The 25,382-nt window shown below is 36.6% G+C and overlaps 2 protein-coding genes across 2 annotated transcripts; both read right to left on the reverse strand.

The window, feature by feature from the left end:
• Positions 1 to 6,900: 6,900 nt before the first annotated feature.
• On the reverse strand, positions 6,901 to 13,916 carry LOC127872104 (uncharacterized). Its single transcript, XM_052415432.1, has 2 exons — positions 13,407 to 13,916; positions 6,901 to 7,576 (listed from the first exon to the last, which is right to left on the reverse strand). The coding sequence occupies exon 2, from the start codon at positions 7,549 to 7,551 to the stop codon at positions 6,901 to 6,903; it is 651 nt and encodes a 216-aa protein (XP_052271392.1). The 5' UTR covers positions 7,552 to 7,576; positions 13,407 to 13,916.
• Positions 13,917 to 13,932: 16 nt separating this feature from the next.
• LOC127872105 (uncharacterized) lies at positions 13,933 to 20,951 on the reverse strand. The gene is made up of 2 exons (XM_052415433.1): positions 20,442 to 20,951; positions 13,933 to 14,608 (listed from the first exon to the last, which is right to left on the reverse strand). Exon 2 carries the CDS (start codon positions 14,581 to 14,583, stop codon positions 13,933 to 13,935), a length of 651 nt encoding a protein of 216 aa, XP_052271393.1. The 5' UTR covers positions 14,584 to 14,608; positions 20,442 to 20,951.
• Positions 20,952 to 25,382: the final 4,431 nt, after the last annotated feature.

Raw genomic sequence — 25,382 nt, forward strand, 5'->3', positions numbered from 1 at the left:
CATTCCGAGAGGTTGACGTAGGTGATGGGTTGAGGTTGAAGTGTCTGAAGAGGAGTAAGTCTGGATGGTTGTGCTGGAGAAGATTGCTGTAGGAAAGGAGACAGTGGCCAGTTGCTGACAGGACTCAGGTCTGGAAGCACAGACTGTATGGCTTGAGACAGAATGTCAGGCTTCTTGGAGATAGAGAGCCAATGGCGTTTGCCTTCTTCAGCAGAAAGGACAGCAACATCCCGGTCAGTAATGAGATATGGAGATTGATTACTGACAAGGAACTCTGGACTGTCAGGGATGTTTTTCTCCTGGAGCACAAGTGCATGACGACGGAAACTGTGAACATGCTTTTCCAGTTCTTCGCGTTTGAAACATCTGAAGAGGCACAGACGACAGTAGTATGGAGCTTGATCCAGACTCATGTGCTCCTTCAGGAAATGGTTGTACACGCGGTATTTCGCCTCAATGTACACTTTGTCCATCCGATGGTAGCATTTCAGGCACTGATAGGCGCGACGACGTTGACTACTGGATGAGAATTGAAACATGATGGAAAGATGATTGGATTGTCGACTGAAAATGAATAACAAGCATGTTGTTACTTTTCTTCTGAAACATATTTTTAGTCACATCACATCACTTACAAATAACTGTTCTCCACTTATGTCTTTGGATTATGTATATTTCCTTTCGCCGAAATTAAAATTAAAAAATAAATAAATAATTGATTTCGTTCAAATTCTGATGAATTTAACACCCAATTACACTGAATCATTTCACTGACGAAAATTCAAATGCAAAATATCAACAACGCTCAAATTCACTGCTGTGCTTTCTGTTGCACTGTTAACTTGATAACAATTATTTTGTCAGACTCAAAACCCGTGCTTATTCTTAATCATTGCATTTTATCAATCGGTTCCCGGCTCATTGCCCATCACACATGGTGATTCATTCCCGACCATACTTAAGGTCAACCTTTCCCTATTCAATACCGTGAATACCCGTTCTTAAGACTTTAAACAACTCTCTGACATTTTAACTTCACAACTTAATCATGTCACAAGTTAACTATACATCTCTTCTATAACAGAATCACATTAGCACTATTCCATCACAAATACTGTTTTCTTTTGTTGACATTACTTATAACAACAATTACAAGAGCTGTTTTTGTTTTTCATAACTATGTATCCATTGTGATTTTTGAGGTGCAAATACTTTTACAGTTTTAAAAATACACATTTTTAAGACACAAATAAATAAACAATATAATCTTTTTCTCTGCATCATCTAATGCAATGAAGTTCAAACAATCTTGGTTTACACTCATGTACATGACTAAAACAAATGTTATAACTGCACACAAAATATATAAAAACACAATATGAAACATCATGGTTTAAAATTTTAACTTCCGTTGTTCTTTCAGAATCCATTTTGGTACTTGATCTCCTTCGTATGGCTTGAGTTTATTATGATGAACAATTTTTTCATTTCCTTGCTTGTCTAGTCGTAACTTGAAATTCACTTCTGAAATTTTCTTGCTCACCAGAAAAGGACCATCGTATGTTCGTTCTAACTTCGGTGCTATTCCAGGCTTTCTTGCTTCATTGAGATACCAAACAACATCACCAGTGTTGTAAATGTTTATTGACACTCTTGCATCATAAATTGCTTTGTTGCGCTTGGCAGGAGTCCCAAGGTGATCCCTTGCTACCTGATGTGCCTTTTGAAATCTTGACCGCAGCCAGTCGACATAATCTCCATACAATGTAACAGTGTTGTTGTCGCATGTTGTTGTGCTACCGAACACCAACTCTGATGGTAAACGGACTTCTCTGCCAATGGTAAGAAGGTTTGGGGTCAATGTGGTCGACTCACTAGGTGTGGCTCTATAAGCTCCTGCGAGGCATCCTAGATTCTTGTTAAAACGGTCTGTACGGCCATTACACTGTGGGTTTCTTGGACTGGTCCTGATCTTTCTTATTACTCCCTTGTCCAGTAATTCTTATATTTCCCTTCTTCCTACTTCGGCATAAGCCGCCATTGACACTCTTCTTTGAGCTTGTTTCACTGTTTGTGTATCACCTGTATTGATAGGGGACTCTATTACATTTGTCAAACCAATGTCAAGGTCATTTTTAGAAAAACTGTTTTGAAACCTAGCTAGCAGCTTTGCTATAACTTGATTTTCTTCTTCACTGCAGTTTTTAACAGGTGTATGGTACAATTTTTTTAAGTGTTCTGGAATTTCTATATTTTCCAAGGATATCTCTTCTTGCACCTTATTGAGGATTTGATCTGATTTGTTACTGATAGTAACTTGGCGTACAGAGAAATTATTGTCCTCTTGTGCTGTGTGTTCTTGACCTTTAAGTGTACTTTTTATACTGTCGATTTGTTTGGCTTGGCCTAATACTGAGTCTTGATTAATATCCACACTATATGGGAATGGATTTAAAAGACGTATTTTGCTTGTCGGGTTTCTATTTATATCAACTAATACTGAGGCCATCTTCAATGGATATGTTTCACAAAAGTGTTGTGTAGGTTCTACAATAAAATCTGTTTTTTGAGACACATCATCTAATTCTTTACGCTCAATAAACACATCAATGACCGCTTCGCTGAGAGGTGGAATAATGAAATGGTCAGCTGCTGTTACTTTTCGAACATTGTTTTTCATTCCAATTTGAATACATGGTATATTTTTGCCTTTCAAAACTATGACTCCCTTTGACAAAAGTATATCTGCGGGACCTCCATCATCATTTTGCAGAATGTCTATTCCTAACAAAACATCATCCTCAATTTCAGCAACAATCAATTCTTTGTACATTGAGACTGGTCCTAATTCAATATTAAAAAATGCTTTTCCACATTCTTTTAAAGGAATTCCACTTGCACCTGTCAAACAAGCTGATTTGTTAAGCTGAGGTCTAATTTTAGGGTCCAATTTATTGTAAACTCTGTCTGAAATGATTGTTCTTGTTGCTCCGGTATCAGTTGTTAAAATAACTGGCACATTTTCAATATTTCCTTTGATGTAGACACCACTACTAAATGCTCTTTTGCGCCGCACAATTTCTTCGGCTACACTTGCTGAGTCATCATGGCCATTTATGCTTGCCAGGACCTCCCCTCGGCCAATCGGCTTGGTCCTTTCAAGTTTAAAGGCTGATTTTGATAGAAGTCTTTTCGTGCAACTTGCTCATTCTGATACCTGGCATTTTTCAATGGACAATCCCTAGCAAAATGATTTTCTTGGTTACAAGAATAACACTTAATTGTCTTGGGTTTTTGCTTAAAACCATGTTCAGTAGTTTGTTGTTGTTGTTGGGCTTGGGTTAACTGATTTAGTTTTTCAAGAACTTGTTTCAATACATCAGTTTCTTTGCTTTTTGCAGCCTCTCCCGAAATATCGGTCTTCATGTCACATGTTTTGATATTTTCTGAATTAAATTGCTTTTGCTGGCTCTTGTTTGGGACTCTATAGGCATGTTGGCTAGTGTCGTCATTATCTGTTTCAATCACTTCATAATCTATTTCATTTTCTGATCCCAAAGTTCTACGCACAAATTTTCTCTTTCTGTCATCGTGAAATTGATGCCTATTTCTGGTTTGTATGTAATTGACAACATGGTACACTGCTTCATCAATGTCCTCGGGTTCCTTAATAAACTCAATTTCTGACCGCACTTCTTCATCTCGTAGACCGTCCAGTAATCTTCTCACTAAATCTTCTTGCCGTGTTCTGTAGTCTCTCCTTGTATGGGCTTTGTCATACAGACGTTTAAGTTCTGCAGCATACTCCTCAGCTGTTTCACCTAATTTCTGATCTCGTTTGCTAAATTTTACAGCAAAAGTTCTTGGAGTTTCTATGACCCTAAATCTGTTGTTAATTTCACTAACAAGTTCTCTATAGTTGGTTAAAACTTCATGATTCAGTTGAGTGAACACAAATTCACCAGCACTGTCTTGCAATTTTGGTAATAAATTGTCAAGTTTTTCTTCTTCATTCCAATGAAGTCTTTCAGCAATAATTTCAAACCTGTTAATCCTTACTTTCCACTCATCTTTGCCAGTAAAAGAAGGGATTTTCATGCTTGAACTGCATTTATGAGGGTTTACACTTCTTGTTTGCCTGTCATAAGACCTGTTCTCCCTTTGGTGCTGGTAGCCAATGTCCCACATTTGTTCACCCTGACCTCTGTCATTACGGAAATGGTTATTGTTTGCTTCCTGTTCCTGGGGGGAAATTTGTACTTGTTTGTTGTTTTTATCACATAAATTTGCTAGAAGTGTTGTAACATTCTGTAAAGCATTTGACATCTGATTTTGCATTGACACCATATTTGTGACTGCATCTTTCATCCAGTCGGTTGTATTGCCATTTGACATTTCTACGTTGGAAACACTTTTGTTTAATCTAGGGGTACTGGACTTAGATGATGATGGTGCTGTTTTATTTTCTTGATATGGTTCTTCAGAATGCTGGTTAGCTGCTGTTCTGAAGAATACTTCATTCTCTTGTTCTGATTCGGAGTCTGACATTTTGCTTTCGAAGACTGGATTCAATCGCTGAATCTATGTAGAAATCAAAGATTCCACTTCGCTGCCACCATAAATTATGTCACGAGCCGAGCGGTAGCTGTGATTTTACTTCAATTTCTTTAACTTTTCCAAACTTGAAGCTTTTGTTCAAGTTTTACATAGAACTAAAATGGACTCTGATAAACAGTAAACTAAGAATAACATTTTGCCTATTCAGTTGTTTTAAAATTGTCAAAGAAAAATATAAACTCAAGATTTATAACCTTTCTAAATTTTATTCCTTCATAACGAATAAATAAATAACAACTTTCAATATATATATTTCTTAACAGACAGATTAATTCTCAGACATTTACATTACAATACAGCAATATACATGTGTCATGTTAAGTATTTGCACTCTCTATTTTATAATGTCCTAAAAAGATGAAAAATGCAGTTTAAATTATTTATAAAATTCAGTCTTAATTTTTAATAGCTAAGTCTTATTGAAAACTATATTTTAAATGCTTATATAAGAAAAATAAAATAGGTCTCACACCTAGGAAAACAAAGTTCAGAGTCCTCGAATGAGAATTTTCAGTGCCTTTTATACTCTCCAAAAGCGCACACATAACGTTGTGCAATAATAACGTAAAAGCGCACATATGAATTGTGCACAAAAAGCGCACAAACAACGAGCAGTAAAGCGCGCAAGAGCGCACAATAAAATTTGAGCGTTCTTGACACGGTAAATGTCACTCATATTAAAATGATATTTCTGACGATATTACAATGAAGCAGTAGTCAAATACATATCAATTAAATCAATAAATCATTTATAAAGATGACTATTACCTTTTTAAACAATTTTTAAGAAGGAATATGAGTATTTAACAAAAGATATTGTATGACGAAACTGTCAAAATACTGTAGTCAGCGTAAACTACCCAGAAGGCACTTATGTCAGCATCAGGAAATCAACTTCCTGTTTATGCAAAAATGGCTGCCACATTAACAGACGCTTAAACAATGAGACTTTTAAAAAGGATATTACAAATAATAAAGAAGCGCAAAAGGTAGGCATCGGCTGTTATCAGCTCTAACTTCCACACAGCATCCAATAAAAGCATTAAATAACAGTGACATAGTCATTTAGATGCAAAACATAAACGGTAAAAATGAACAATGTACATGAACATAAACACATGTTTTCATAAACAATCTAGGGCATGACATTACCCCTCCTTCAATTTTAAAGGTCCTCCTTTATATAATTAAGTAATTAAAAATTTGTACATTAACTCTCTAACAGTTACAATATCAGTAAAACTGTAATATATAAAAAAAAAAACACTTTGTTCAGTGTGATTTAGAGCATTTTTTAAGGTACAACACTTTGTACAGTGTTATGTTTCACTGCTTAAAGCACAAGAATTACCATACAACAAAATGCTGTAAAAACAATCACAACAAATTTCAATCCTATGTACAATAATAAATTATTTGAGATCAGAGAAAGTCAATATAAATAATGTGATGACTAGACTTCCAATTTGTACAAGTAAACACAATGTAAATAATTTAACTGACTGTTCAGCAATATTTTTACATACAACAAAAAAATTACTCTCAAGAAAATCTTGAATACCATATTTCAACTTGAATACCAAAGTTAATTAGTCAACATGTATTCACTTGCAAACATTTATACTTAAATAATTATTAAACCTTCTAAACAAAATGACTAGATAATTTAAAGCACTAAATGATACAATCCTGAATATGCAAAGCTTTAAAAGATGTTATTCAAGGTTTATTGTAAGTGAAATGACAATGTTTCAATGTTTCAGACAACTAATACATACGACGATGCACGAATCTTCTGTCGCTGTGGTTTTCCTTGTCATGTCTGTCCCTCGAGTCGTGATTTCTGGGGCGCAAAGGAGAACGGTCACGGTGCTGGTTGTATCGGACGGTAGATGTTTCAGTTGCAGAATGGTCAAGACGGTGATGGGTGTTGCTGTGGCTGTAATCCGGATGATGATATGTGGGTGGGGGACACTCAGCTGCTGGTTGTGTGGGTTGGTTTTGACTCCTCAGGATGTCAGTGAGGTCACAATTGAAGCGATACTGCTTGATGATTTCTGTGTGTATATTTTTCAAGTTGTTATTGATGTCTGCCAACACAGCCATTAGTTCATTGTGTCTTTTAACAGAAGAGTTGGATGAGACTGATGATGAAGATGATGAAGAGCCAGATGAAGAGCTGGAGTCAGATGTTTTTTCAGGGGCAACAGCACGACATTCTTCGATGGTTGGCAGAGTGGTCAAAGGATCTTCTTGGTCGATTATGGCTTGAGGGGCTTCTGTTTATGGGGTGTGAGATGGTGGGAGGCTGGTCAGGGTTAGTTGATTTGGTGCTGGCGTTGGGGAGTTTGTTGATGTTCCGATGACATTGATCAGTTGTTGCAGGGGGCCTATGCATTCCGAGAGGTTGACGTAGGTGATGGGTTGAGGTTGAAGTGTCTGAAGAGGAGTAAGTCTGGATGGTTGTGCTGGAGAAGATTGCTGTAGGAAAGGAGACAGTGGCCAGTTGCTGACAGGACTCAGGTCTGGAAGCACAGACTGTATGGCTTGAGACAGAATGTCAGGCTTCTTGGAGATAGAGAGCCAATGGCGTTTGCCTTCTTCAGCAGAAAGGACAGCAACATCCCGGTCAGTAATGAGATATGGAGATTGATTACTGACAAGGAACTCTGGACTGTCAGGGATGTTTTTCTCCTGGAGCACAAGTGCATGACGACGGAAACTGTGAACATGCTTTTCCAGTTCTTCGCGTTTGAAACATCTGAAGAGGCACAGACGACAGTAGTATGGAGCTTGATCCAGACTCATGTGCTCCTTCAGGAAATGGTTGTACACGCGGTATTTCGCCTCAATGTACACTTTGTCCATCCGATGGTAGCATTTCAGGCACTGATAGGCGCGACGACGTTGACTACTGGATGAGAATTGAAACATGATGGAAAGATGATTGGATTGTCGACTGAAAATGAATAACAAGCATGTTGTTACTTTTCTTCTGAAACATATTTTTAGTCACATCACATCACTTACAAATAACTGTTCTCCACTTATGTCTTTGGATTATGTATATTTCCTTTCGCCGAAATTAAAATTAAAAAATAAATAAATAATTGATTTCGTTCAAATTCTGATGAATTTAACACCCAATTACACTGAATCATTTCACTGACGAAAATTCAAATGCAAAATATCAACAACGCTCAAATTCACTGCTGTGCTTTCTGTTGCACTGTTAACTTGATAACAATTATTTTGTCAGACTCAAAACCCGTGCTTATTCTTAATCATTGCATTTTATCAATCGGTTCCCGGCTCATTGCCCATCACACATGGTGATTCATTCCCGACCATACTTAAGGTCAACCTTTCCCTATGCAATACCGTGAATACCCGTTCTTAAGACTTTAAACAACTCTCTGACATTTTAACTTCACAACTTAATCATGTCACAAGTTAACTATACATCTCTTCTATAACAGAATCACATTAGCACTATTCCATCACAAATACTGTTTTCTTTTGTTGACATTACTTATAACAACAATTACAAGAGCTGATTTTTTTTTTCATAACTATGTATCCATTGTGATTTTTGAGGTGCAAATACTTTTACAGTTTTAAAAATACACATTTTTAAGACACAAATAAATAAACAATATAATCTTTTTCTCTGCATCATCTAATGCAATGAAGTTCAAACAATCTTGGTTTACACTCATGTACATGACTAAAACAAATGTTATAACTGCACACAAAATATATAAAAACACAATATGAAACATCATGGTTTAAAATTTTAACTTCCGTTGTTCTTTCAGAATCCATTTTGGTACTTGATCTCCTTCGTATGGCTTGAGTTTATTATGATGAACAATTTTTTCATTTCCTTGCTTGTCTAGTCGTAACTTGAAATTCACTTCTGAAATTTTCTTGCTCACCAGAAAAGGACCATCGTATGTTCGTTCTAACTTCGGTGCTATTCCAGGCTTTCTTGCTTCATTGAGATACCAAACAACATCACCAGTGTTGTAAATGTTTATTGACACTCTTGCATCATAAATTGCTTTGTTGCGCTTGGCAGGAGTCCCAAGGTGATCCCTTGCTACCTGATGTGCCTTTTGAAATCTTGACCGCAGCCAGTCGACATAATCTCCATACAATGTAACAGTGTTGTTGTCGCATGTTGTTGTGCTACCGAACACCAACTCTGATGGTAAACGGACTTCTCTGCCAATGGTAAGAAGGTTTGGGGTCAATGTGGTCGACTCACTAGGTGTGGCTCTATAAGCTCCTGCGAGGCATCCTAGATTCTTGTTAAAACGGTCTGTACGGCCATTACACTGTGGGTTTCTTGGACTGGTCCTGATCTTTCTTATTACTCCCTTGTCCAGTAATTCTTCTATTTCCCTTCTTCCTACTTCGGCATAAGCCGCCATTGACACTCTTCTTTGAGCTTGTTTCACTGTTTGTGTATCACCTGTATTGATAGGGGACTCTATTACATTTGTCAAACCAATGTCAAGGTCATTTTTAGAAAAACTGTTTTGAAACCTAGCTAGCAGCTTTGCTATAACTTGATTTTCTTCTTCACTGCAGTTTTTAACAGGTGTATGGTACAATTTTTTTAAGTGTTCTGGAATTTCTATATTTTCCAAGGATATCTCTTCTTGCACCTTATTGAGGATTTGATCTGATTTGTTACTGATAGTAACTTGGCGTACAGAGAAATTATTGTCCTCTTGTGCTGTGTGTTCTTGACCTTTAAGTGTACTTTTTATACTGTCGATTTGTTTGGCTTGGCCTAATACTGAGTCTTGATTAATATCCACACTATATGGGAATGGATTTAAAAGACGTATTTTGCTTGTCGGGTTTCTATTTATATCAACTAATACTGAGGCCATCTTCAATGGATATGTTTCACAAAAGTGTTGTGTAGGTTCTACAATAAAATCTGTTTTTTGACACATCATCTAATTCTTTACGCTCAATAAACACATCAATGACCGCTTCGCTGAGAGGTGGAATAATGAAATGGTCAGCTGCTGTTACTTTTCGAACATTGTTTTTCATTCCAATTTGAATACATGGTATATTTTTGCCTTTCAAAACTATGACTCCCTTTGACAAAAGTATATCTGCGGGACCTCCATCATCATTTTGCAGAATGTCTATTCCTAACAAAACATCATCCTCAATTTCAGCAACAATCAATTCTTTGTACATTTAGACTGGTCCTAATTCAATATTAAAAAATGCTTTTCCACATTCTTTTAAAGGCATTCCACTTGCACCTGTCAAACAAGCTGATTTGTTAAGCTGAGGTCTAATTTTAGGGTCCAATTTATTGTAAACTCTGTCTGAAATGATTGTTCTTGTTGCTCCGGTATCAGTTGTTAAAATAACTGGCACATTTTCAATATTTCCTTTGATGTAGACACCACTACTAAATGCTCTTTTGCGCCGCACAATTTCTTCGGCTACACTTGCTGAGTCATCATGGCCATTTATGCTTGCCAGGACCTCCCCTCGGCCAATCGGCTTGGTCCTTTCAAGTTTAAAGGCTGATTTTGATAGAAGTCTTTTCGTGCAACTTGCTCATTCTGATACCTGGCATTTTTCAATGGACAATCCCTAGCAAAATGATTTTCTTGGTTACAAGAATAACACTTAATTGTCTTGGGTTTTTGCTTAAAACCATGTTCAGTAGTTTGTTGTTGTTGTTGGGCTTGGGTTAACTGATTTAGTTTTTCAAGAACTTGTTGCAATACATCAGTTTCTTTGCTTTTTGCAGCCTCTCCTGAAATATCGGTCTTCATGTCACATGTTTTGATATTTTCTGAATTAAATTGCTTTTGCTGGCTCTTGTTTGGGACTCTATAGGCATGTTGGCTAGTGTCGTCATTATCTGTTTCAATCACTTCATAATCTATTTCATTTTCTGATCCCAAAGTTCTACGCACAAATTTTCTCTTTCTGTCATCGTGAAATTGATGCCTATTTCTGGTTTGTATGTAATTGACAACATGGTACACTGCTTCATCAATGTCCTCGGGTTCCTTAATAAACTCAATTTCTGACCGCACTTCTTCATCTCGTAGACCGTCCAGGAATCTTCTCACTAAATCTTCTTGCCGTGTTCTGTAGTCTCTCCTTGTATGGGCTTTGTCATACAGACGTTTAAGTTCTGCAGCATACTCCTCAGCTGTTTCACCTAATTTCTGATCTCGTTTGCTAAATTTTACAGCAAAAGTTCTTGGAGTTTCTATGACCCTAAATCTGTTGTTAATTTCACTAACAAGTTCTCTATAGTTGGTTAAAACTTCATGATTCAGTTGAGTGAACACAAATTCACCAGCACTGTCTTGCAATTTTGGTAATAAATTGTCAAGTTTTTCTTCTTCATTCCAATGAAGTCTTTCAGCAATAATTTCAAACCTGTTAATCCATACTTTCCACTCATCTTTGCCAGTAAAAGAAGGGATTTTCATGCTTGAACTGCATTTATGAGGGTTTACACTTCTTGTTTGCCTGTCATAAGACCTGTTCTCCCTTTGGTGCTGGTAGCCAATGTCCCACATTTGTTCACCCTGACCTCTGTCATTACGGAAATGGTTATTGTTTGCTTCCTGTTCCTGGGGGGAAATTTGTACTTGTTTGTTGTTTTTATCACATAAATTTGCTAGAAGTGTTGTAACATTCTGTAAAGCATTTGACATCTGATTTTGCATTGACACCATATTTGTGACTGCATCTTTCATCCAGTCGGTTGTATTGCCATTTGACATTTCTACGTTGGAAACACTTTTGTTTAATCTAGGGGTACTGGACTTAGATGATGATGGTGCTGTTTTATTTTCTTGATATGGTTCTTCAGAATGCTGGTTAGCTGCTGTTCTGAAGAATACTTCATTCTCTTGTTCTGATTCGGAGTCTGACATTTTGCTTTCGAAGACTGGATTCAATCGCTGAATCTATGTAGAAATCAAAGATTCCACTTCGCTGCCACCATAAATTATGTCACGAGCCGAGCGGTAGCTGTGATTTTACTTCAATTTCTTTAACTTTTCCAAACTTGAAGCTTTTGTTCAAGTTTTACATAAAACTAAAATGGACTCTGATAAACAGTAAACTAAGAATAACATTTTGCCTATTCAGTTGTTTTAAAATTGTCAAAGAAAAATATAAACTCAAGATTTATAACCTTTCTAAATTTTATTCCTTCATAACGAATAAATAAATAACAACTTTCAATATATATATTTCTTAACAGACAGATTAATTCTCAGACATTTACATTACAATACAGCAATATACATGTGTCATGTTAAGTATTTGCACTCTCTATTTTATAATGTCCTAAAAAGATGAAAAATGCAGTTTAAATTATTTATAAAATTCAGTCTTAATTTTTAATAGCTAAGTCTTATTGAAAACTATATTTTAAATGCTTATATAAGAAAAATAAAATAGGTCTCACACCTAGGAAAACAAAGTTCAGAGTCCTCGAATGAGAATTTTCAGTGCCTTTTATACTCTCCAAAAGCGCACACATAACGTTGTGCAATAATAACGTAAAAGCGCACATATGAATTGTGCACAAAAAGCGCACAAACAACGAGCAGTAAAGCGCGCAAGAGCGCACAATAAAATTTGAGCGTTCTTGACACGGTAAATGTCACTCATATTAAAATGATATTTCTGACGATATTACAATGAAGCAGTAGTCAAATACATATCAATTAAATCAATAAATCATTTATAAAGATGACTATTACCTTTTTAAACAATTTTTAAGAAGGAATATGAGTATTTAACAAAAGATATTGTATGACGAAACTGTCAAAATACTGTAGTCAGCGTAAACTACCCAGAAGGCACTTATGTCAGCATCAGGAAATCAACTTCCTGTTTATGCAAAAATGGCTGCCACATTAACAGACGCTTAAACAATGAGACTTTTAAAAAGGATATTACAAATAATAAAGAAGCGCAAAAGGTAGGCATCGGCTGTTATCAGCTCTAACTTCCACACAGCATCCAATAAAAGCATTAAATAACAGTGACATAGTCATTTAGATGCAAAACATAAACGGTAAAAATGAACAATGTACATGAACATAAACACATGTTTTCATAAACAATCTAGGGCATGACATTACCCCTCCTTCAATTTTAAAGGTCCTCCTTTAAATAATTAAGTAATTAAAAATTTGTACTTTAACTCTCTAACAGTTACAATATCAGTAAAACTGTAATATATAAAAAAAATAAACACTTTGTACAGTGTGATTTAGAGCATTTTTTAAGGTACAACACTTTGTACAGTGTTATGTTTCACTGCTTAAAGCACAAGAACTACCATACAACAAAATGCTGTAAAAACAATCACAACAAATTTCAATCCTATGTACAATAATAAATTATTTGAGATCAGAGAAAGTCAATATAAATAATGTGATGACTAGACTTCCAATTTGTACAAGTAAACACAATGTAAATAATTTAACTGACTGTTCAGCAATATTTTTACATACAACAAAAAAATTACTCTCAAGAAAATCTTGAATACCATATTTCAACTTGAATACCAAAGTTAATTAGTCAACATGTATTCACTTGCAAACATTTATACTTAAATAATTATTAAACCTTCTAAACAAAATGACTAGATAATTTAAAGCACTAAATGATACAATCCTGAATATGCAAAGCTTTAAAAGATGTTATTCAAGGTTTATTGTAAGTGAAATGACAATGTTTCAATGTTTCAGACAACTAATACATACGACGATGCACGAATCTTCTGTCGCGGTGGTTTTCCTTGTCATGTCTGTCCCTCGAGTCGTGATTTCTGGGGCGCAAAGGAGAACGGTCACGGTGCTGGTTGTATCGGACGGTAGATGTTTCAGTTGCAGAATGGTCAAGACGGTGATGGGTGTTGCTGTGGCTGTAATCCGGATGATGATATGTGGGTGGGGGACACTCAGCTGCTGGTTGTGTGGGTTGGTTTTGACTCCTCAGGATGTCAGTGAGGTCTGCCATGCTCTTTGTGAAGTCACAATTGAAGCGATACTGCTTGTTGATTTCTGTGTGTATATTTTTCAAGTTGTTATTGATGTCTGCCAACACAGCCATTAGTTCATTGTGTCTTTTAACAGAAGAGTTGGATGAGACTGATGATGAAGATGATGAAGAGCCAGATGAAGAGCTGGAGTCAGATGTTGTTTCAGGGGCAAGAGCACGACATTCTTCGATGGTTGGCAGAGTGGTCAAAGGATCTTCTTGGTCGATTATGGCTTGAGGGGCTTCTGTTTATGGGGTGTGAGATGGTGGGAGGCTGGTCAGGGTTAGTTGATTTGGTGCTGGCGTTGGGGAGTTTGTTGATGTTCCGATGACATTGATCAGTTGTTGCAGGGGGCCTATGCATTCCGAGAGGTTGACGTAGGTGATGGGTTGAGGTTGAAGTGTCTGAAGAGGAGTAAGTCTGGATGGTTGTGCTGGAGAAGATTGCTGTAGGAAAGGAGACAGTGGCCAGTTGCTGACAGGACTCAGGTCTGGAAGCACAGACTGTATGGCTTGAGACAGAATGTCAGGCTTCTTGGAGATAGAGAGCCAATGGCGTTTGCCTTCTTCAGCAGAAAGGACAGCAACATCCCGGTCAGTAATGAGATATGGAGATTGATTACTGACAAGGAACTCTGGACTGTCAGGGATGTTTTTCTCCTGGAGCACAAGTGCATGACGACGGAAACTGTGAACATGCTTTTCCAGTTCTTCGCGTTTGAAACATCTGAAGAGGCACAGACGACAGTAGTATGGAGCTTGATCCAGACTCATGTGCTCCTTCAGGAAATGGTTGTACACGCGGTATTTCGCCTCAATGTACACTTTGTCCATCCGATGGTAGCATTTCAGGCACTGATAGGCGCGACGACGTTGACTACTGGATGAGAATTGAAACATGATGGAAAGATGATTGGATTGTCGACTGAAAATGAATAACAAGCATGTTGTTACTTTTCTTCTGAAACATATTTTTAGTCACATCACATCACTTACAAATAACTGTTCTCCACTTATGTCTTTGGATTATGTATATTTCCTTTCGCCGAAATTAAAATTAAAAAATAAATAAATAATTGATTTCGTTCAAATTCTGATGAATTTAACACCCAATTACACTGAATCATTTCACTGACGAAAATTCAAATGCAAAATATCAACAACGCTCAAATTCACTGCTGTGCTTTCTGTTGCACTGTTAACTTGATAACAATTATTTTGTCAGACTCAAAACCCGTGCTTATTCTTAATCATTGCATTTTATCAATCGGTTCCCGGCTCATTGCCCATCACACATGGTGATTCATTCCCGACCATACTTAAGGTCAACCTTTCCCTATTCAATACCGTGAATACCCGTTCTTAAGACTTTAAACAACTCTCTGACATTTTAACTTCACAACTTAATCATGTCACAAGTTAACTATACATCTCTTCTATAACAGAATCACATTAGCACTATTCCATCACAAATACTGTTTTCTTTTGTTGACATTACTTATAACAACAATTACAAGAGCTGATTTTTTTTTTCATAACTATGTATCCATTGTGATTTTTGAGGTGCAAATACTTTTACAGTTTTAAAAATACACATTTTTAAGACACAAATAAATAAACAATATAATCTTTTTCTCTGCATCATCTAATGCAATGAAGTTCAAACAATCTTGGTTTACACTCATGTACATGACTAAAACAAATGTTATAACTGCACACAAAATATATAAAAACACAATATGAAACATCATGGTTTAAAATTTTAACTTCCGTTGTTCTTTCAGAATCCATTTTGGTACTTGATCTCCTTCGTATGGCTTGAGTTTATTATGATGAACAATTTTTTCATTTCCTTGCTTGTCTAGTCGTAACTTGAAATTCACTTCTGAAATTTTCTTGCTCACCAGAAAAGGACCATCGTATGTTCGTTCTAACTTCGGTGCTATTCCAGGCTTTCTTGCTTCATTGAGATACCAAACAACATCACCAGTGTTGTAAATGTTTATTGACACTCTTGCATCATAAATTGCTTTGTTGCGCTTGGCAGGAGTCCCAAGGTGATCCCTTGCTACCTGATGTGCCTTTTGAAATCTTGACCGCAGCCAGTCGACATAATCTCCATACAATGTAACAGTGTTGTTGTCGCATGTTGTTGTGCTACCGAACACCAACTCTGATGGTAAACGGACTTCTCTGCCAATGGTAAGAAGGTTTGGGGTCAATGTGGTCGACTCACTAGGTGTGGCTCTATAAGCTCCTGCGAGGCATCCTAGATTCTTGTTAAAACGGTCTGTACGGCCATTACACTGTGGGTTTCTTGGACTGGTCCTGATCTTTCTTATTACTCCCTTGTCCAGTAATTCTTCTATTTCCCTTCTTCCTACTTCGGCATAAGCCGCCATTGACACTCTTCTTTGAGCTTGTTTCACTGTTTGTGTATCACCTGTATTGATAGGGGACTCTATTACATTTGTCAAACCAATGTCAAGGTCATTTTTAGAAAAACTGTTTTGAAACCTAGCTAGCAGCTTTGCTATAACTTGATTTTCTTCTTCACTGCAGTTTTTAACAGGTGTATGGTACAATTTTTTTAAGTGTTCTGGAATTTCTATATTTTCCAAGGATATCTCTTCTTGCACCTTATTGAGGATTTGATCTGATTTGTTACTGATAGTAACTTGGCGTACAGAGAAATTATTGTCCTCTTGTGCTGTGTGTTCTTGACCTTTAAGTGTACTTTTTATACTGTCGATTTGTTTGGCTTGGCCTAATACTGAGTCTTGATTAATATCCACACTATATGGGAATGGATTTAAAAGACGTATTTTGCTTGTCGGGTTTCTATTTATATCAACTAATACTGAGGCCATCTTCAATGGATATGTTTCACAAAAGTGTTGTGTAGGTTCTACAATAAAATCTGTTTTTTGAGACACATCATCTAATTCTTTACGCTCAATAAACACATCAATGACCGCTTCGCTGAGAGGTGGAATAATGAAATGGTCAGCTGCTGTTACTTTTCGAACATTGTTTTTCATTCCAATTTGAATACATGGTATATTTTTGCCTTTCAAAACTATGACTCCCTTTGACAAAAGTATATCTGCGGGACCTCCATCATCATTTTGCAGAATGTCTATTCCTAACAAAACATCATCCTCAATTTCAGCAACAATCAATTCTTTGTACATTGAGACTGGTCCTAATTCAATATTAAAAAATGCTTTTCCACATTCTTTTAAAGGAATTCCACTTGCACCTGTCAAACAAGCTGATTTGTTAAGCTGAGGTCTAATTTTAGGGTCCAATTTATTGTAAACTCTGTCTGAAATGATTGTTCTTGTTGCTCCGGTATCAGTTGTTAAAATAACTGGCACATTTTCAATATTTCCTTTGATGTAGACACCACTACTAAATGCTCTTTTGCGCCGCACAATTTCTTCGGCTACACTTGCTGAGTCATCATGGCCATTTATGCTTGCCAGGACCTCCCCTCGGCCAATCGGCTTGGTCCTTTCAAGTTTAAAGGCTGATTTTGATAGAAGTCTTTTCGTGCAACTTGCTCATTCTGATACCTGGCATTTTTCAATGGACAATCCCTAGCAAAATGATTTTCTTGGTTACAAGAATAACACTTAATTGTCTTGGGTTTTTGCTTAAAACCATGTTCAGTAGTTTGTTGTTGTTGTTGGGCTTGGGTTAACTGATTTAGTTTTTCAAGAACTTGTTGCAATACATCAGTTTCTTTGCTTTTTGCAGCCTCTCCTGAAATATCGGTCTTCATGTCACATGTTTTGATATTTTCTGAATTAAATTGCTTTTGCTGGCTCTTGTTTGGGACTCTATAGGCATGTTGGCTAGTGTCGTCATTATCTGTTTCAATCACTTCATAATCTATTTCATTTTCTGATCCCAAAGTTCTACGCACAAATTTTCTCTTTCTGTCATCGTGAAATTGATGCCTATTTCTGGTTTGTATGTAATTGACAACATGGTACACTGCTTCATCAATGTCCTCGGGTTCCTTAATAAACTCAATTTCTGACCGCACTTCTTCATCTCGTAGACCGTCCAGGAATCTTCTCACTAAATCTTCTTGCCGTGTTCTGTAGTCTCTCCTTGTATGGGCTTTGTCATACAGACGTTTAAGTTCTGCAGCATACTCCTCAGCTGTTTCACCTAATTTCTGATCTCGTTTGCTAAATTTTACAGCAAAAGTTCTTGGAGTTTCTATGACCCTAAATCTGTTGTTAATTTCACTAACAAGTTCTCTATAGTTGGTTAAAACTTCATGATTCAGTTGAGTGAACACAAATTCACCAGCACTGTCTTGCAATTTTGGTAATAAATTGTCAAGTTTTTCTTCTTCATTCCAATGAAGTCTTTCAGCAATAATTTCAAACCTGTTAATCCATACTTTCCACTCATCTTTGCCAGTAAAAGAAGGGATTTTCATGCTTGAACTGCATTTATGAGGGTTTACACTTCTTGTTTGCCTGTCATAAGACCTGTTCTCCCTTTGGTGCTGGTAGCCAATGTCCCACATTTGTTCACCCTGACCTCTGTCATTACGGAAATGGTTATTGTTTGCTTCCTGTTCCTGGGGGGAAATTTGTACTTGTTTGTTGTTTTTATCACATAAATTTGCTAGAAGTGTTGTAACATTCTGTAAAGCATTTGACATCTGATTTTGCATTGACACCATATTTGTGACTGCATCTTTCATCCAGTCGGTTGTATTGCCATTTGACATTTCTACGTTGGAAACACTTTTGTTTAATCTAGGGGTACTGGACTTAGATGATGATGGTGCTGTTTTATTTTCTTGATATGGTTCTTCAGAATGCTGGTTAGCTGCTGTTCTGAAGAATACTTCATTCTCTTGTTCTGATTCGGAGTCTGACATTTTGCTTTCGAAGACTGGATTCAATCGCTGAATCTATGTAGAAATCAAAGATTCCACTTCGCTGCCACCATAAATTATGTCACGAGCCGAGCGGTAGCTGTGATTTTACTTCAATTTCTTTAACTTTTCCAAACTTGAAGCTTTTGTTCAAGTTTTACATAGAACTAAAATGGACTCTGATAAACAGTAAACTAAGAATAACATTTTGCCTATTCAGTTGTTTTAAAATTGTCAAAGAAAAATATAAACTCAAGATTTATAACCTTTCTAAATTTTATTCCTTCATAACGAATAAATAAATAACAACTTTCAATATATATATTTCTTAACAGACAGATTAATTCTCAGACATTTACATTACAATACAGCAATATACATGTGTCATGTTAAGTATTTGCACTCTCTATTTTATAATGTCCTAAAAAGATGAAAAATGCAGTTTAAATTATTTATAAAATTCAGTCTTAATTTTTAATAGCTAAGTCTTATTGAAAACTATATTTTAAATGCTTATATAAGAAAAATAAAATAGGTCTCACACCTAGGAAAACAAAGTTCAGAGTCCTCGAATGAGAATTTTCAGTGCCTTTTATACTCTCCAAAAGCGCACACATAACGTTGTGCAATAATAACGTAAAAGCGCACATATGAATTGTGCACAAAAAGCGCACAAACAACGAGCAGTAAAGCGCGCAAGAGCGCACAATAAAATTTGAGCGTTCTTGACACGGTAAATGTCACTCATATTAAAATGATATTTCTGACGATATTACAATGAAGCAGTAGTCAAATACATATCAATTAAATCAATAAATCATTTATAAAGATGACTATTACCTTTTTAAACAATTTTTAAGAAGGAATATGAGTATTTAACAAAAGATATTGTATGACGAAACTGTCAAAATACTGTAGTCAGCGTAAACTACCCAGAAGGCACTTATGTCAGCATCAGGAAATCAACTTCCTGTTTATGCAAAAATGGCTGCCACATTAACAGACGCTTAAACAATGAGACTTTTAAAAAGGATATTACAAATAATAAAGAAGCGCAAAAGGTAGGCATCGGCTGTTATCAGCTCTAACTTCCACACAGCATCCAATAAAAGCATTAAATAACAGTGACATAGTCATTTAGATGCAAAACATAAACGGTAAAAATGAACAATGTACATGAACATAAACACATGTTTTCATAAACAATCTAGGGCATGACATTACCCCTCCTTCAATTTTAAAGGTCCTCCTTTAAATAATTAAGTAATTAAAAATTTGTACTTTAACTCTCTAACAGTTACAATATCAGTAAAACTGTAATATATAAAAAAAAATAAACACTTTGTACAGTGTGATTTAGAGCATTTTTTAAGGTACAACACTTTGTACAGTGTTATGTTTCACTGCTTAAAGCACAAGAACTACCATACAACAAAATGCTGTAAAAACAATCACAACAAATTTCAATCCTATGTACAATAATAAATTATTTGAGATCAGAGAAAGTCAATATAAATAATGTGATGACTAGACTTCCAATTTGTACAAGTAAACACAATGTAAATAATTTAACTGACTGTTCAGCAATATTTTTACATACAACAAAAAAATTACTCTCAAGAAAATCTTGAATACCATATTTCAACTTGAATACCAAAGTTAATTAGTCAACATGTATTCACTTGCAAACATTTATACTTAAATAATTATTAAACCTTCTAAACAAAATGACTAGATAATTTAAAGCACTAAATGATACAATCCTGAATATGCAAAGCTTTAAAAGATGTTATTCAAGGTTTATTGTAAGTGAAATGACAATGTTTCAATGTTTCAGACAACTAATACATACGACGATGCACGAATCTTCTGTCGCGGTGGTTTTCCTTGTCATGTCTGTCCCTCGAGTCGTGATTTCTGGGGCGCAAAGGAGAACGGTCACGGTGCTGGTTGTATCGGACGGTAGATGTTTCAGTTGCAGAATGGTCAAGACGGTGATGGGTGTTGCTGTGGCTGTAATCCGGATGATGATATGTGGGTGGGGGACACTCAGCTGCTGGTTGTGTGGGTTGGTTTTGACTCCTCAGGATGTCAGTGAGGTCTGCCATGCTCTTTGTGAAGTCACAATTGAAGCGATACTGCTTGTTGATTTCTGTGTGTATATTTTTCAAGTTGTTATTGATGTCTGCCAACACAGCCATTAGTTCATTGTGTCTTTTAACAGAAGAGTTGGATGAGACTGATGATGAAGATGATGAAGAGCCAGATGAAGAGCTGGAGTCAGATGTTGTTTCAGGGGCAAGAGCACGACATTCTTCGATGGTTGGCAGAGTGGTCAAAGGATCTTCTTGGTCGATTATGGCTTGAGGGGCTTCTGTTTATGGGGTGTGAGATGGTGGGAGGCTGGTCAGGGTTAGTTGATTTGGTGCTGGCGTTGGGGAGTTTGTTGATGTTCCGATGACATTGATCAGTTGTTGCAGGGGGCCTATGCATTCCGAGAGGTTGACGTAGGTGATGGGTTGAGGTTGAAGTGTCTGAAGAGGAGTAAGTCTGGATGGTTGTGCTGGAGAAGATTGCTGTAGGAAAGGAGACAGTGGCCAGTTGCTGACAGGACTCAGGTCTGGAAGCACAGACTGTATGGCTTGAGACAGAATGTCAGGCTTCTTGGAGATAGAGAGCCAATGGCGTTTGCCTTCTTCAGCAGAAAGGACAGCAACATCCCGGTCAGTAATGAGATATGGAGATTGATTACTGACAAGGAACTCTGGACTGTCAGGGATGTTTTTCTCCTGGAGCACAAGTGCATGACGACGGAAACTGTGAACATGCTTTTCCAGTTCTTCGCGTTTGAAACATCTGAAGAGGCACAGACGACAGTAGTATGGAGCTTGATCCAGACTCATGTGCTCCTTCAGGAAATGGTTGTACACGCGGTATTTCGCCTCAATGTACACTTTGTCCATCCGATGGTAGCATTTCAGGCACTGATAGGCGCGACGACGTTGACTACTGGATGAGAATTGAAACATGATGGAAAGATGATTGGATTGTCGACTGAAAATGAATAACAAGCATGTTGTTACTTTTCTTCTGAAACATATTTTTAGTCACATCACATCACTTACAAATAACTGTTCTCCACTTATGTCTTTGGATTATGTATATTTCCTTTCGCCGAAATTAAAATTAAAAAATAAATAAATAATTGATTTCGTTCAAATTCTGATGAATTTAACACCCAATTACACTGAATCATTTCACTGACGAAAATTCAAATGCAAAATATCAACAACGCTCAAATTCACTGCTGTGCTTTCTGTTGCACTGTTAACTTGATAACAATTATTTTGTCAGACTCAAAACCCGTGCTTATTCTTAATCATTGCATTTTATCAATCGGTTCCCGGCTCATTGCCCATCACACATGGTGATTCATTCCCGACCATACTTAAGGTCAACCTTTCCCTATTCAATACCGTGAATACCCGTTCTTAAGACTTTAAACAACTCTCTGACATTTTAACTTCACAACTTAATCATGTCACAAGTTAACTATACATCTCTTCTATAACAGAATCACATTAGCACTATTCCATCACAAATACTGTTTTCTTTTGTTGACATTACTTATAACAACAATTACAAGAGCTGATTTTTTTTTTCATAACTATGTATCCATTGTGATTTTTGAGGTGCAAATACTTTTACAGTTTTAAAAATACACATTTTTAAGACACAAATAAATAAACAATATAATCTTTTTCTCTGCATCATCTAATGCAATGAAGTTCAAACAATCTTGGTTTACACTCATGTACATGACTAAAACAAATGTTATAACTGCACACAAAATATATAAAAACACAATATGAAACATCATGGTTTAAAATTTTAACTTCCGTTGTTCTTTCAGAATCCATTTTGGTACTTGATCTCCTTCGTATGGCTTGAGTTTATTATGATGAACAATTTTTTCATTTCCTTGCTTGTCTAGTCGTAACTTGAAATTCACTTCTGAAATTTTCTTGCTCACCAGAAAAGGACCATCGTATGTTCGTTCTAACTTCGGTGCTATTCCAGGCTTTCTTGCTTCATTGAGATACCAAACAACATCACCAGTGTTGTAAATGTTTATTGACACTCTTGCATCATAAATTGCTTTGTTGCGCTTGGCAGGAGTCCCAAGGTGATCCCTTGCTACCTGATGTGCCTTTTGAAATCTTGACCGCAGCCAGTCGACATAATCTCCATACAATGTAACAGTGTTGTTGTCGCATGTTGTTGTGCTACCGAACACCAACTCTGATGGTAAACGGACTTCTCTGCCAATGGTAAGAAGGTTTGGGGTCAATGTGGTCGACTCACTAGGTGTGGCTCTATAAGCTCCTGCGAGGCATCCTAGATTCTTGTTAAAACGGTCTGTACGGCCATTACACTGTGGGTTTCTTGGACTGGTCCTGATCTTTCTTATTACTCCCTTGTCCAGTAATTCTTCTATTTCCCTTCTTCCTACTTCGGCATAAGCCGCCATTGACACTCTTCTTTGAGCTTGTTTCACTGTTTGTGTATCACCTGTATTGATAGGGGACTCTATTACATTTGTCAAACCAATGTCAAGGTCATTTTTAGAAAAACTGTTTTGAAACCTAGCTAGCAGCTTTGCTATAACTTGATTTTCTTCTTCACTGCAGTTTTTAACAGGTGTATGGTACAATTTTTTTAAGTGTTCTGGAATTTCTATATTTTCCAAGGATATCTCTTCTTGCACCTTATTGAGGATTTGATCTGATTTGTTACTGATAGTAACTTGGCATACAGAGAAATTATTGTCCTCTTGTGCTGTGTGTTCTTGACCTTTAAGTGTACTTTTTATACTGTCGATTTGTTTGGCTTGGCCTAATACTGAGTCTTGATTAATATCCACACTATATGGGAATGGATTTAAAAGACGTATTTTGCTTGTCGGGTTTCTATTTATATCAACTAATACTGAGGCCATCTTCAATGGATATGTTTCACAAAAGTGTTGTGTAGGTTCTACAATAAAATCTGTTTTTTGAGACACATCATCTAATTCTTTACGCTCAATAAACACATCAATGACCGCTTCGCTGAGAGGTGGAATAATGAAATGGTCAGCTGCTGTTACTTTTCGAACATTGTTTTTCATTCCAATTTGAATACATGGTATATTTTTGCCTTTCAAAACTATGACTCCCTTTGACAAAAGTATATCTGCGGGACCTCCATCATCATTTTGCAGAATGTCTATTCCTAACAAAACATCATCCTCAATTTCAGCAACAATCAATTCTTTGTACATTGAGACTGGTCCTAATTCAATATTAAAAAATGCTTTTCCACATTCTTTTAAAGGAATTCCACTTGCACCTGTCAAACAAGCTGATTTGTTAAGCTGAGGTCTAATTTTAGGGTCCAATTTATTGTAAACTCTGTCTGAAATGATTGTTCTTGTTGCTCCGGTATCAGTTGTTAAAATAACTGGCACATTTTCAATATTTCCTTTGATGTAGACACCACTACTAAATGCTCTTTTGCGCCGCACAATTTCTTCGGCTACACTTGCTGAGTCATCATGGCCATTTATGCTTGCCAGGACCTCCCCTCGGCCAATCGGCTTGGTCCTTTCAAGTTTAAAGGCTGATTTTGATAGAAGTCTTTTCGTGCAACTTGCTCATTCTGATACCTGGCATTTTTCAATGGACAATCCCTAGCAAAATGATTTTCTTGGTTACAAGAATAACACTTAATTGTCTTGGGTTTTTGCTTAAAACCATGTTCAGTAGTTTGTTGTTGTTGTTGGGCTTGGGTTAACTGATTTAGTTTTTCAAGAACTTGTTGCAATACATCAGTTTCTTTGCTTTTTGCAGCCTCTCCTGAAATATCGGTCTTCATGTCACATGTTTTGATATTTTCTGAATTAAATTGCTTTTGCTGGCTCTTGTTTGGGACTCTATAGGCATGTTGGCTAGTGTCGTCATTATCTGTTTCAATCACTTCATAATCTATTTCATTTTCTGATCCCAAAGTTCTACGCACAAATTTTCTCTTTCTGTCATCGTGAAATTGATGCCTATTTCTGGTTTGTATGTAATTGACAACATGGTACACTGCTTCATCAATGTCCTCGGGTTCCTTAATAAACTCAATTTCTGACCGCACTTCTTCATCTCGTAGACCGTCCAGGAATCTTCTCACTAAATCTTCTTGCCGTGTTCTGTAGTCTCTCCTTGTATGGGCTTTGTCATACAGACGTTTAAGTTCTGCAGCATACTCCTCAGCTGTTTCACCTAATTTCTGATCTCGTTTGCTAAATTTTACAGCAAAAGTTCTTGGAGTTTCTATGACCCTAAATCTGTTGTTAATTTCACTAACAAGTTCTATATAGTTGGTTAAAACTTCATGATTCAGTTGAGTGAACACAAATTCACCAGCACTGTCTTGCAATTTTGGTAATAAATTGTCAAGTTTTTCTTCTTCATTCCAATGAAGTCTTTCAGCAATAATTTCAAACCTGTTAATCCATACTTTCCACTCATCTTTGCCAGTAAAAGAAGGGATTTTCATGCTTGAACTGCATTTATGAGGGTTAACACTTCTTGTTTGCCTGTCATAAGACCTGTTCTCCCTTTGGTGCTGGTAGCCAATGTCCCACATTTGTTCACCCTGACCTCTGTCATTACGGAAATGGTTATTGTTTGCTTCCTGTTCCTGCGGGGAAATTTGTACTTGTTTGTTGTTTTTATCACATAAATTTGCTAGAAGTGTTGTA

The sequence above is a fragment of the Dreissena polymorpha genome, chromosome 3, assembly GCF_020536995.1.
Source record: "Dreissena polymorpha isolate Duluth1 chromosome 3, UMN_Dpol_1.0, whole genome shotgun sequence".
NCBI classification, from domain to species: domain Eukaryota; kingdom Metazoa; phylum Mollusca; class Bivalvia; order Myida; family Dreissenidae; genus Dreissena; species Dreissena polymorpha.